Source organism: Heteronotia binoei, chromosome 6, assembly GCF_032191835.1.
Source record: "Heteronotia binoei isolate CCM8104 ecotype False Entrance Well chromosome 6, APGP_CSIRO_Hbin_v1, whole genome shotgun sequence".
Taxonomy (NCBI): Eukaryota; Metazoa; Chordata; class Lepidosauria; order Squamata; family Gekkonidae; genus Heteronotia; species Heteronotia binoei.
The window spans coordinates 123,219,922-123,232,529 of record NC_083228.1 but is presented as its reverse complement, the minus strand read 5'-3'; the positions used below and the strand labels follow the sequence as shown (position 1 = coordinate 123,232,529).

Below are 12,608 nucleotides of genomic sequence, written 5' to 3'. Positions count from 1 at the left end.
TCTCTCATCTATTTTATCTTCTTAACAACCCTGTGAGGTGGGTTAGGCTGAGAAAAAAGGGATGGCTGTCCAGTAAACTTAATGGAAACGAGGGGGATTTGATCATGGTGTTTCTCTCTCAGTCCTTGTCCTTCTAGTTCTTCACTGTACTTTCTGCATAGGTCAAGTGATTTTCTATCCCAGTGCATTTTCACTCTGGTCGTTTTCGCACTCACCTCCAGCCGGCGCGACCCCCCTCTTCACCGCGCAGGATCTGCGCGGATTTCGCACTAAATGCCGTGGAGCAGCCTTTTGCGCCGGAAACTCCCGTCGCAAAAGCCGCGCAAACGCCAAACTGCTTTTTGGCGATTTACATTTGAGCAGCTTTTGTGACGGGAGTTTCCAGCGCAAAAGGCTGCTCCGCGGCATTTAGTGCGAAATCCGCGCAGATCCTGCGCGGTGAAGAGGGGGGTCGCGCCGGCTGGAGGTGAGAGCGAAAACGACCTCTGTGTATTTGTGTGTGTGCGTGCATGCATGGATGCATGCAAATCTGTGTTCCTGTTTGTTTTTTTGTGTTGCTAATGTAGGAGAAAAATAACGAGATCCGCACAGAATTCTGGTTTGAAGCGAAATTTACTTCTGGTACCCAAAAGTAGGACCCAAAGACTGAGTTCCAATAATTCTGTATACAGACAGTTTTATCCACACAGAGGCAAGCAAGGAGGCATATGAGCTTATCTGATTTCAAAGGGTCCCATCTCCACTGAATTCTCCCTGGTAAATTTCCATGACCAAGTTCCCTTACTTATCTATTTCAGCAGGTCTCCTCCAAGGGACCCTTTCTCTTATCTTGGCTAGCCAGCTTGGGCATACACCCACTTTACTGGGGCCAGCATTTTAACAGAATGTTACATCAGACAGTCTAGATTAGAGGCAAATCATGCTCTTATCCATTCTTATAGGGGTATGTATTAACTATTCAGGGGCTCTTCTTCACTAATCAGCAGACCTGTGTAGGAGGCTAGTTCCACCATAAGTCCCTCAGGGGTCAGCAGCCTTCATAGGGCTGCATTTACAAACACCCTTCCCCTTAGCTGCTTGTGTGAGTGAATTGGGCCTCTGGCTGTTTACTGTTGACCATGCTGTCTTCTGCTGTAACTTCAGTTCTTAAAGCCACAGGATGAAGGAAGAATGAACAAAGATGCTAGCAAGAGAAGGGAGATGCACAAATCTGCAATGCTTGTTTGTAATGAGCTGGATAAGGGGGGGGGGGAGGGGAGAGGAGTCTCTTGAATGGAACACGATGCAATATGCAGTGGCGTCAAAAGTTCCATTATCTATCAAAGTGACTGTATTTGGTCTGAGATTGTGCTCTGCTTATCCTGCCCCACTCCCCATTTTAAGCTTTCTTGAAATAATTTAAAGAGCTTTGCTTAATACTTGCCCATTTTGATTCCTAAATGTCAGGGAGCATTTTCAGAGCTATTTCAGCACTCTCTGTGCTTGTGTCCTCTCTGTCTCTCTCACTGGCTTTAATTCTTTACAAGGTTGCAGCATTAAGCAGTTGGCAATTGGCATCTTCTTCCTCATGTCAGCAGGGCCAAGACAGAAGGTACCTTGTGTGATGTAGTGATTAGCAGGGGTCCCTAGCATGGTGCCCTTTGGTACCATGGCGCCCACCAACACCTTTCCTGTTATCACCATCTGTTTTCGAAAGTGAGTGGGGCCAGGTGAGACTCCTGTACAGCAGGGCTTCTGATTGGACACTGGGGATCTGATTGGCTGTGCAGATTACAATGTGTCAGTTGCACCCAGTGCATGTTTAAAATTATTCCTCTTCTCTCCTGCACTTGGGCTTCCTCCAAGTGTGCAGCTCCACCAACTGTTGCAGCCATTTTTTGATACAAATTTAAATTATTTTAAGTATTTAAATAATGTTAGCATAGATAGATAGATAGATAGATAGATAGATAGATAGATAGATAGATAGATAGATAGATAGATAGATAGATAGATAGATAGATAGATAGATAGATAGATAGATAGCACATGCACACCATGCACAACAAGCCTGGAGCATGTACAAGCAATGGGGTTTGTCCATGCCTCATATCTCACAGTTAGCCCATCTGACATGATAGGCTATAGATGCAGACTATATTATATTAACACCTTTAGGTATGGAGTTTGATATGTTGTAGCTGGGAATTATTAGGAAGGAAACTGAAAACAAATCAACCAGTATCATAAATCGATGGTGTATAAATCAATGGTGTAGCCTCATGTGGAAAACTGTGTACAATTCTGGTCACTGCGCCTCAAAAAAGATATTATAGCATTGGAAAAATGCAGAAAAGGGCAACTAGAATGATTAAAGGGTTGGAACACTTTCCCTATGATGAAAGGTTAAAGCACTTGGGGCTCTTTAGCTTGGAGAAACATCAACTGAGGGGTGACATGATAGAGGTTTGGAAGATTGTGCATGGGACAGAGAAGGTAGAGAAAGAAGTACTTTTCTCCCCTTCTCACAATACAAGAACTTGTGGGCATTCAATGAAATTTCTGAGCAGTCAGGTTAGAACGGATAAAAGGAAGTCCTTCTTCACCCAAAGGATGATGAACACATGGAATTCACTACCATAGGAGGTGGTGGTGGTTGCAAGCATAGACAGCTTCAAGAGGGGATTGGATAAATATATGGAACAGAGGTCCATTAATGGCTATTAGCCGCAGCATATTGTTGGAACTCTCTGTCTGGGGCAGTGATGCTCTGTATTTTTTGTGCTTGGGGGGTACAATGGGAGGGCTTTTAGTGTCCTGGCTCCACTGATGGACCTCCTGATGGTGCTTGGTTTTTTTTGACCACTGTGTGACACAGAGTGTTGGACTGGATGGGCCATTGGCCTGATTCAATATGGCTTCTCTTACGTAGTATCTGGTGTGATTTGTAGATCAACCAAAACCACTGGCCAAGTTTTGTTGCCCAAGACTGAATAGCTGCCATTCCTCATTGACTGTTTTTAAAGTATGTCCTCTAGTTCTCTTAATGTAGATTAGTTACTCCCAGAACATACTTTAATCACCCAGTTGTAAACCTCAGTTTGGCAGTTTACAGTGTGAATTCCCCTACCGCAAAGCTTCAATGCCTAGAATAGAAGAGGGTAATCTTGATGATTTTCCATTGAGAATCATGGGGTCCTTATGCCTCTCTTGCAGAACTGTTCAGAAGGAGATAATCCAAATAATTAAGGAGACTTCTCAGTTTATGAAAAAAGGCAGCTAAAGGATATATGGCAGTGGTTTATCAAATTATGCATAGAGTGAAGACAGAAATCTTTCTGCCTGTCCCATAAAACTAGAATGCAGGGGCACTCATTGATAGGTAAGAAGTTCAGGATAGCCTAAATACTACTTTATTTGACAAGTAATTACATTGTGGAATTCACTGCCAGTGGACACAGTGATGCCCATATGCATAAATGGGTATCAGATTCATGGAGGAGGGGGTCTTTCAATGGCCATGGTGATTAAATGGAACCTGTATACTGGAACTAGGAGGTAACATAAGGTTGAAGGTCTTGACCTCTGTGCTTTTTCGTTGGCCCTACAGGATGTCTGGTTGGCCACTGTGTGGAACAGAAAGCTGGACTAGGTGTGATCTAATAGGAGTCTTGTATTCAGGATGTGGTCTTTTCTCTATAGCACAAAAGGACTTAATGCTGCTTGCGAATGAACTGGAGGAATGAAAGGATGTGGGAAACGAAGAGCAGTATCTTCCGTGTTCTCTTGCTTGCTATATTTATCCCCAAAAGGGATGGGGGGGGGGTGGAGAGGGAGTATTTCTGAGTGCGGTGTAAGGAGATGCAGAGTGAGATGGGGGCAAGAGGAAAAGCTCGACGTTCTGAAGAATTGTTTTCTTCCTGTTGGAGGCTTTGTTGAGAGAAGCAGAATCAAGGTCCAGACCAATTGTTAGCTTAAATAAAGACCAACTGTGTATGTATATTGTTTGTTAATAACTAGCATTCCATTCCAGTTGCCATGGCTTTGCTGAAATTGTAACTGCTAGTGCCAGCAGCTGAGAGCAAAATGCCATTCACTGCATTGCTGCTAGGGTACTTTGAATGTGGTTATAAGGAAAGGGGCATAAAAGAAGAAAAACAGTACAGAATGCCAAAATGCTTTTTACAAATGAAGCGTTCAGTTCCTTGAAAATGGTTGTGCAGGCAGGAGCCAGAGAAGGGGGTGTGATTTGGTGGGAATGGGGAAGGTACATGCTGTGTGTGCAGAACATGGCATCTCTAGTTAAAAACCAGTAGGGCTAGGAAAGACTGTAACCTGAGTCCCTGGAGAGCTATGATCAGTCACTGTAAAACAGATGTGTGACTCCCAAAAAGGTGGCATTATCTGTTTTTCCATTTAAGAAATGGCTGCTTTCCTGCAGCTTGCAGCAACTAATGTTGAAGATAGAGTTCAAACACCCTTTATGCCATCTTTGTAGTATGGTTGCCATATTGGTACCAGATTCTGGCACAGCAGAATTGCCTGCACATTTGGAGACTAGGTGGGTGTGCACCAGTATTGGAGCCTTCTTGGTGGTGGCATCCAGGCATTGGAAATCTCTCTTGGTAAATGCTTGCCTGGTGCTGAGCTTGACTTCGTTCAGACACTAGGCAATTTTTAAGAATCTCAAGCCCTTCAGACCCCCTGCAACTTGTTTGAGCTACTTGTTTGAGTAGAGAGCCAGTTTGGTGTAGTGGTTAAGTGTGTGGACTCTTATCTGGGAGAACCAGGTTTGATTCCCCACTCCTCCACTTGCACCTGCTGGAATGATCTTGGGTTAGTCATAGCTATCATAGAGGTTGTCCTTGAAAGGACAGCTGCTGTGAGAGCCCTCTCAGCCCCATCCACCTCACAGGGTGTCTGTTGTGGGGGGGGGGGAGAAGATAAAGGAGATTGTGAGCCGCTATGAGTCTCTGATTCAGAGAGAAGGGTGGGGTATAAATCTGCAATTCTTCTTCTACTTAATTACTATTTGAAGTTCTTAGGCTGTGATTTTTAACCTCATTTCAGCACTGATTTTAGGGCACTTAAGATCTTTTATCCTGATGCGTTTTACTGGTGGTTTCAAAATGGTAGATTCCTTTTTTTTTACTGCTTTTTATTAGCTTGTCTGCAAATTATATTGTAAGTCACTTTGGATACAGTGTTATGGAAGAGTGGGATATAAGCGTTTTATTAGAAAAAGTTGTTTCTAAGAGCTTACTGGAATTGGGGGCTTTGTGGGTGATGGCAAAAAGGGGAAGCTCTGGAACTGAGGGTACTCAGGCTTACACAATTACCTCTTTCCTTTTGGGCACATGGGTTGTATAGATGTTAATGCCAACTTTGAGATGGTCTAATACCCTGTTCTATGTATGTACTGGGTTGCTAGTGTTCAACTTGACTTGATGTCTGATTTGGGCTGCTGCTTTCTATTATGTGCAACATCTTCTATTATAAGATGTTGTCACACATTCTGTTTTTAAAATGTTTTGATCTTTGAGAGCCAGTTTGGTGTAGTGGTTAAGTGTGCGGACTCTTATCTGGGAGAACCTGGTTTGATTCCCCACTCCTCCACTTGCACCTGCTGGCATGGCCTTGGGTCAGCCATAGCTCTGGCAGAGGTTGTCCTCGAAAGGGCAGCTTCTGTGAGAGCCCTCTCCAGCCCCACCCACCTCACAGGGTGTCTTGCGGGGGAGGAAGATAAAGGAGATTGTGAGCCGCTCTGAGACTCTTCGGAGTGGAGGGCGGGATATAAATCCAATATCTTCTTCTTCATCTTCTTCTTCTTGTGCCATATCACTTTAATTCTTTGTGTCTCTGTGTATTTTGATTTTGAGCATATGCTGCCCTGTGGATGCTGATTGGATGGGATGGGGAGGTAGAAATGTATAATTGAATAAATTTACATATAGAGAGTAGTATTTGTGATGGATGAATGTGATGCAGTGATGATGGTGTTGGACTGAGATGGGCGATATTGGGGTTAAAATCCCAAGATCAGATACAAAGTGCCCTGGATGCCTTGGCCAGGATTCAAGCATCTTTATCAGTGGGAGTCTTGGAGGCCAGGAGGTGGAGTGCACATGGAGATGGATCAGAGTGTGCAATACAGACTGCACTTCCTTATGTGAATATCTTCAGCAGATTGTTTATGAGCACACCCAGTCTGGTAGCTTTTGCACAGTGTTGTAACATGTATTTGCTTAATCCCACAGTATTGAATTGAGGCTCAATAATTCAGTGCTTGGATAGCATTGTCAGTATTCAAAGCACTTCACATGTGGTCACAATAATGTTCTCAAACCATTTGAGTGAGGTGGAAAATATCCCAGAAAAATTTTCCATGGTGCATTTTTCCCCCCATGGAAAAATTTCTACCCCACTTACATAAACATAGGTTGCACACTGGGAATGGAGGCTGAGAGAGAGTAGCCTGTGTAAGGCTGCTCACAGTGCAATCCATGCAGTCAGCATCTTTCTATATAATTGAGCATACAGTTGCAATTAATGATTCTTGTAGTTGAGTTGAGATTTAAACTGGCGACTTCCTAGGTCACCACTCAGTGTCTCATAGTGCAATACAGAGCAGGTCTTTTCCAACGTAAGTCCCATTTTATTCAGTGGAACATACTCCCAGGAAAGTGTTCTTTGGATTTTAGAGCTCAGTCACTGTTACACTAACTCTACAGCTCAGATGTATGCTTGTGCACGGGGCTTTTTTTGAGCAGGAACACACAGGAACTCAATTCCGGCTGGCTTGGTATCAGGGGATGTGGCCTAATATGTAAATGAATTCCTGCTGGGCTTTTTCTACAAAAAGCCCTATGTGAAACAATGGTGGCATCAGGGGGTGTGGCCTAATATGCAAATGAGTTCTTGCTGGACTTTCTCTACCAAAAAAGCTTGTGCATCTAGTATCTCCTTTGTGGGTGCAACTGGAAGTCTACTGCATGCACTTCATGCCCTGGCCTGGCCTCTCAATCCTTGTCGGCACCTTTGACTAGCAAAGGCTGATGATTCCATAAGTGACTCTGCTCCACATCCAGACCTCTATGCTGGAGCAGCACTGACTGGCTCTTAGCAACAGCATCCTATTGCTTGTACATATTTAGAAAGAAATCTGTTTATAACTCTTGCATCCTTCCCATTGGTGCCCAAGCCAGTGCATTTTAGCTTCATTTCTACAAAACTGGTTGTGTTCGTGTATGTCAAGGTATCAATTTGATGGCAAGCTATTAAAAATGCATTTGTTTGGAACGGGTTTTTTAAAAGGAAATTAAATGTCTCTTTTCTTCTTTTTTTCCCTTGCTGGTTTCATGCAGCAAGATAAGCCACAGTTTGAGAACAGCCAACTGCTGCTTTTTGCTTTTCTTTGTTCTGCCTGAATCCTGCTGTTCTAAATGGCACAAAATACCTTTTAGGTTTATAGAAACGTCCCACGTCTTTGTCCATTTGGAGCTGTGTGCTCCTGTGTGAATACTGCTAGTCCAGCTGTGCTCTCTATTCACCTCACCTTATGGCACCTTTCCACCCAGGAGGCCGTTAACTCCTTCACAGCAGCTTCTTTCAGCCCATTCACATTCCTGTGCTGCTTATAACCTTCAAAAGCCCTATATGGCCTGGGACCTGCCTACCTTCCAGACCACCTTTCCTCATATGTACCCCAGAAAGCACTACGTTCGGGGGCTCAGAATCTCCTTAAGGTCCCTGGACCGAAAGAAGCTTGATTGTCCACCACCAGAGCCAGAACATTCTCGGTAATAGCCCCCGCTCTGTGGAATGCCCTCCCCGAAAACATCAGGGCCCTGCGAGACCTGCCACAGTTCTGCAGGGCCTGTAAGACTGAATTGTTCAAACTCGCCTTCAGTGGTTAATGGGGAGGTGGGTATTATTCCACAGCACCAACAATCTCACTGAACTAACATAATGGAAATCAGAAACTTGTCATCTTGGACTTTTAATGAATGGATTGATGATTATAATATGCATGGAAATGTTTTTATTACATATTTTATTCTTTAATATTAACTGTTGTTAGCTGCCCTGAGCCTGTCAGGAGAGGGCGGGATATAAATCTGATAAAATGAAATAAAAATGCTGATGTGAAAGGCAGAAATTAAAAGGTAACCCTTCTGTTCCTTCAAATGCAAGTGATGTGACCTTGGCCAGCCCAGATTTTCCTTGGTAGGGCCACAGTCTTATCATCCTCCTGATTCTATACTATGTAGCAATTAATCTCCACTATTTTAAAACCCCTGCTGGTGTTTCTTTCTGCCCTGTCTGCTCATGTTTCTCTACCAGAGCCTGTCCCTATTCAGTAGTGTGTCTCATGTTTTTTAGAACTGTAAAAGTTTTTGGGAATGGAGGCTGTTTTATTTCTAGGACTATTAATGGGGTTTAAGCAGCAGGTGTTCACTGGGCATTAGTGAGGTTCTATTTTGTTGTGGATAGTTTTAATTTAGAATTATAAGTATCCTTGAACCAGAAGGGAAAGGTATAGCATAACTGTTTCAGTAAACAAACACAAGAAGAGGGCCGCAGCAGTGAAGAGTCCAAGAAGAGAAGGAAAAAAAGTGCAGTGGAGAACTATATTGTAGTCATAGTGTTAGATCCTTGTGAAGAAGGGATCTAACATTAAAATATATATATATATATGTTTTCCCCAGTACATCTTTTCCTCTTCTGTTTCAGTAAAAAACTAATAAACTGTGTTCCAAAGAAGACAGAAGGTTCCTTGGAAGCTTAATAGGGACTTCATCAAATCAAGTTAGTAATGGAGCTTCTTTGACAGACTTTGGGTGCAGTCACACAAGAAATTTGGCCTGACCTAGCCATGCCTTCTATCTGGATTTAGTTTGCTCAATCACATGAGTGCATCTGCCTCCTGGGTCCCACCTGTACCTACCTAGTCTCAGGACAGGCTGGGACTGGATTAAATAGCTACTGAGAACTTCCAGGTAGCAAACCTCTAGTCTAAACCATATGTAGGGCATGTTTCCCAGCTGTCTGAATGGCCAGGCAAACACTGCACCCACCTGGCATGCGCATGAGCAGTCTGAAGACTCCTCTTGCGCGTATGCTGCCAGTGCCTCTTCCAGCAGCAGGGCAGGGGCTGGGTTTTCATAGGCCTGTACAATATCTAAACCAAAATTACACAGACACTAAGCAATCAAAAAATGGAAATGAAGTCCCATTTCATTTCCATTTTTTGATTGCCTAGCGTCTGTGTTATTTTGGTTTAGATATTGTATAGTACTATTACGGACACTCCATATTGTTTTGGAATACTATCTTCATAGGCCTGGCCATTCTGTGTCAGTGGAAAGCTAGGGTGGCCATGTAGCTAGTGTTGGACTAGGAACTAGGGAAATCCAGATGCAGACCCTCCCCCAACACACAGTGCCTAGAAGGGGCTAGGTAAGTTAGGGCTAGTCACATTTTCCCTGCCTAACTGAACAGCATGTTTTTGAGGCATCTACCTGTCACTTATCACTGGCTCAGGCCAAAATCTTTCTTCTCCCAGGTTTTTAACCAGATTTTATGTCTTGTCTCCCTGTGGATTATGCTGGTGGGCTTTTATGCTTTTTTAAAATGCCAAGTTACACTGCTGGTTTTCTTGGTTGCTGTTTTGGAATGCTAGGGGTGGGTTTTATTGCTGATGTTGACTTTTTAATTATTTTATCAGTGGCATTTTTTTCATTTCATATTGTATTGTTTTATGTCGTTAGCTGCCTTAGGTAAACTTTGCAGTATACACAGAGAAAATGTGTGTGGGGAGGGTGGGAGTCTGAGTCATATATGTCACCCTGAGCCTCTTGGTAGCAGAGCAAGATAAAATTTAAGCAGGACTACAAATACTTCCTGAAACATGTTCAGTGTTTTGAAATGCATAGAGGTTCTTTGGCAGATGAGGCCAGGTCCTTGGCAGGCAAGTTGTTTTTCCTGATTGAAGGTAGTTTGAAAATCACAGCCAGGAGAAATATAAGAAAAAATGCAACACTAACTGCTCACTCTCTGTATAACTTTTGTTTGCATACAGCAACGGTTCTGTCTTTGTTTGTATCTACCACATACACTTTCCTTGGTAACCAAGTCTTTCCAGCACTTATTTTCTTCCCAGTGTTTTTTTTAAATCCAGTCTTCCTTTCATCCCTCTCATTTCCCAACTGCCACTAACTGAATTTAACGGACTCTAACAGCCCCAGAATTTTCAAACCTCCACCAATCCAACTCAAGAGTTTACAAGCCCAGCCAATCACAGTCATCCCTCTTTTAGTTCTAACTGCCCCCTTCAAAACTGACACTCTCAACTGAAATTTGTCCGATTCCTTTTAAACTTGGCCGTTTGTTACTTTACTAAAACTCTTATTTTGTGATAAATGGGAAAAAAAATAGAATTAGAACAAATCTTGCCCTTTGATCCAGGAAAACTTAGCCTGTATTCAGAGAACATGGCTAGTGTTACTTGAGAAATGAGTTGGTGATGGAAGTGTATCAGTATAGACCCACAGAATTGGTAGCAACACACCTGTTTCCACTCCAGCTATGAGGCAAAATGATTCATTCACCTCCCTAGGCCGTTCTGATGAGAGCAAAAGAAAGGTGCATTATAGAAAGATACATAGGGAGCAAATAGCTTGAAATGAGTCACACAAGCAAACTAGTGTATAGACTGCATTGGAAAACCAGTAAGCCACTGGCCAGGGTGCCAAGGAAAGATGTAACTTCTGATGGGAAATGCCCCTACCCTTGAGCAAAATGTAATATGTTACTATTATTTACTTACTTCATTTATACCCTGCCTTTCTCCTCAGTGCCCTGACCCCCAACTGGTTTAAGTTGTTCTTCTCTCTTTGATTTTATTCTTGCAAGAAAGCCTGTGGGCTAGGTTAGGCTGAGTGTGGCCTACGGTCATTCAGCAAGCTTTCATGGATGAGTGGGCCTCTCAGATCCTAGATGGGTATTCTGACCACTATACTACACTGATTTGAAGCTTACAACTATCCTTTTCTTATCAGCTGTCTCAGCACTTATTAACAAAATGCCAGTGGTGGCAGGGAGGGGGTGGCATCCCTGAGAGTTTCAGACTGTATGAGACATCCTGGATATTAGGTAACATGTCTGGTTATTATGAGATACAGAAAGTAAGCGAGGCACATATGGTTTCAATGCAGAAATTACCCTTTTAAATTTGAAAATTCACAAAAGAAGAGACTCTGACCATTTCTGTGAATCTTGCCTCTCCTCCATCCAAAATCTCTCCTCCTCTCAGAGGTAGTGCCCCTGTGACATGCTGACTGCAGTGGCTTTCAGACACCATGATTAAAATCAAACAAACAAGGTTTCATCATCATCTGAGATCTGAATGAAGACAGACCAACAAGATGGCGTTTATTGGTTGATGTGCAATTGGGATTTTGTTCTAGGCTAGGGTTTGTAGCTGGCATGCTAACTATCATTGTTATTGATTGTGATTGTGATTTTGTGTGATGGCTGAATTCATAAATCATGGCTTTGAATACCACTGCCCCAGCAGCTGTCCAACCACAGAGACAGTAGGCTAGTGAGAATGTTGTCCTTGCTGTGAAACAGAGAGGGGACAAGCGGGGTGTAAACCAGGGTTTACACAAATTGTGGTCTCCCACCTAAGTATGGTACATTTATGACTCAAATAATGGTTTATCATGACATCTGGATGTAATTGGAGACATTATTTGCAGGAAGTTTTAAATGTCTGTTATTGGTTGTTGTCTTAATTTCGTGTTTTTCTCCCCCTTTCAGGATCCTGCAGGTATCTTTGAACTGGTTGAACTTGTTGGCAATGGAACCTATGGACAAGTCTATAAGGTAAGGATTGTGAAACTTTCTGGTACTTGAGTTTACATGCTAACAAATTCCTCGCTTATCTCTGTCTTTGATTGCTGTTTCTGACTTGAACAGAATAATTTTCAGCTTTCCCCCCTACCTGTTTGAAAACATATCTGATGGTAAAAAGAAAACATTCGCCCATCTGTGATTCTCTTAATTTTTGTTTTGGAACTCTTTGAAAGCTTGTTCTTGTTGCTTAAGCATCTATCTGGCAGACAGAAAACTTCAGCAGTGATCAGTCTTTGTTATTGGATATTGCAGGTTAATGAAGTTAGTGGTAGGTAAGATTCCAGAGACCACAACTCAGAGAGCTCAAATATGTTTCACAACTCTGGACTAGCCAAAGAAGTTTTGGTGTGAATTCTCCTCCCCGCATTCCATTTTGTCCACTCTTCTTTTGTTACTCCTTGGCTGGTTACAGACGGCTGGCTCAGGGTGGCATCAAGCTGACCCGGAAGTGTGCTGGCCAGAAAAGGAGTGCCCAGGAGTACCTAGATGGCTAGTTAAAGAGGGACAGACCACGGGTGCCCCTGAGGAGCATCCAGAGTGCTCGCACTGTGGGTGCTTCCCAGATGTCCAGACAGCCAGGGAGGTGCCTTGGAGGCTTCCCAGCGAAAAGGCACCACTTTGAAAGTGGTGACTTTTGAGCTGGCTCCCAGTAAGTTGGGTATGGGAGCAGGATGGCAGGCAGATGTGCGCATGTGGACGTGCTTTTTGGC

General features: G+C 43.2%; 1 protein-coding gene across 5 annotated transcripts in view; it reads left to right on the top strand.

Annotated features, from left to right (window-relative positions):
• Nucleotides 1-12,608, top strand: part of TNIK (TRAF2 and NCK interacting kinase) — a 373,221-nt gene that overhangs the window by 61,653 nt on the left and 298,960 nt on the right. For all 5 annotated transcript variants that reach the window (XM_060242507.1, XM_060242505.1, XM_060242506.1 and 2 more), the window contains exon 2: nucleotides 11,803-11,868. In XM_060242507.1, coding sequence (XP_060098490.1) covers nucleotides 11,803-11,868 — 66 coding nt within the window. The remainder of the gene's footprint in view (nucleotides 1-11,802; nucleotides 11,869-12,608) is intronic.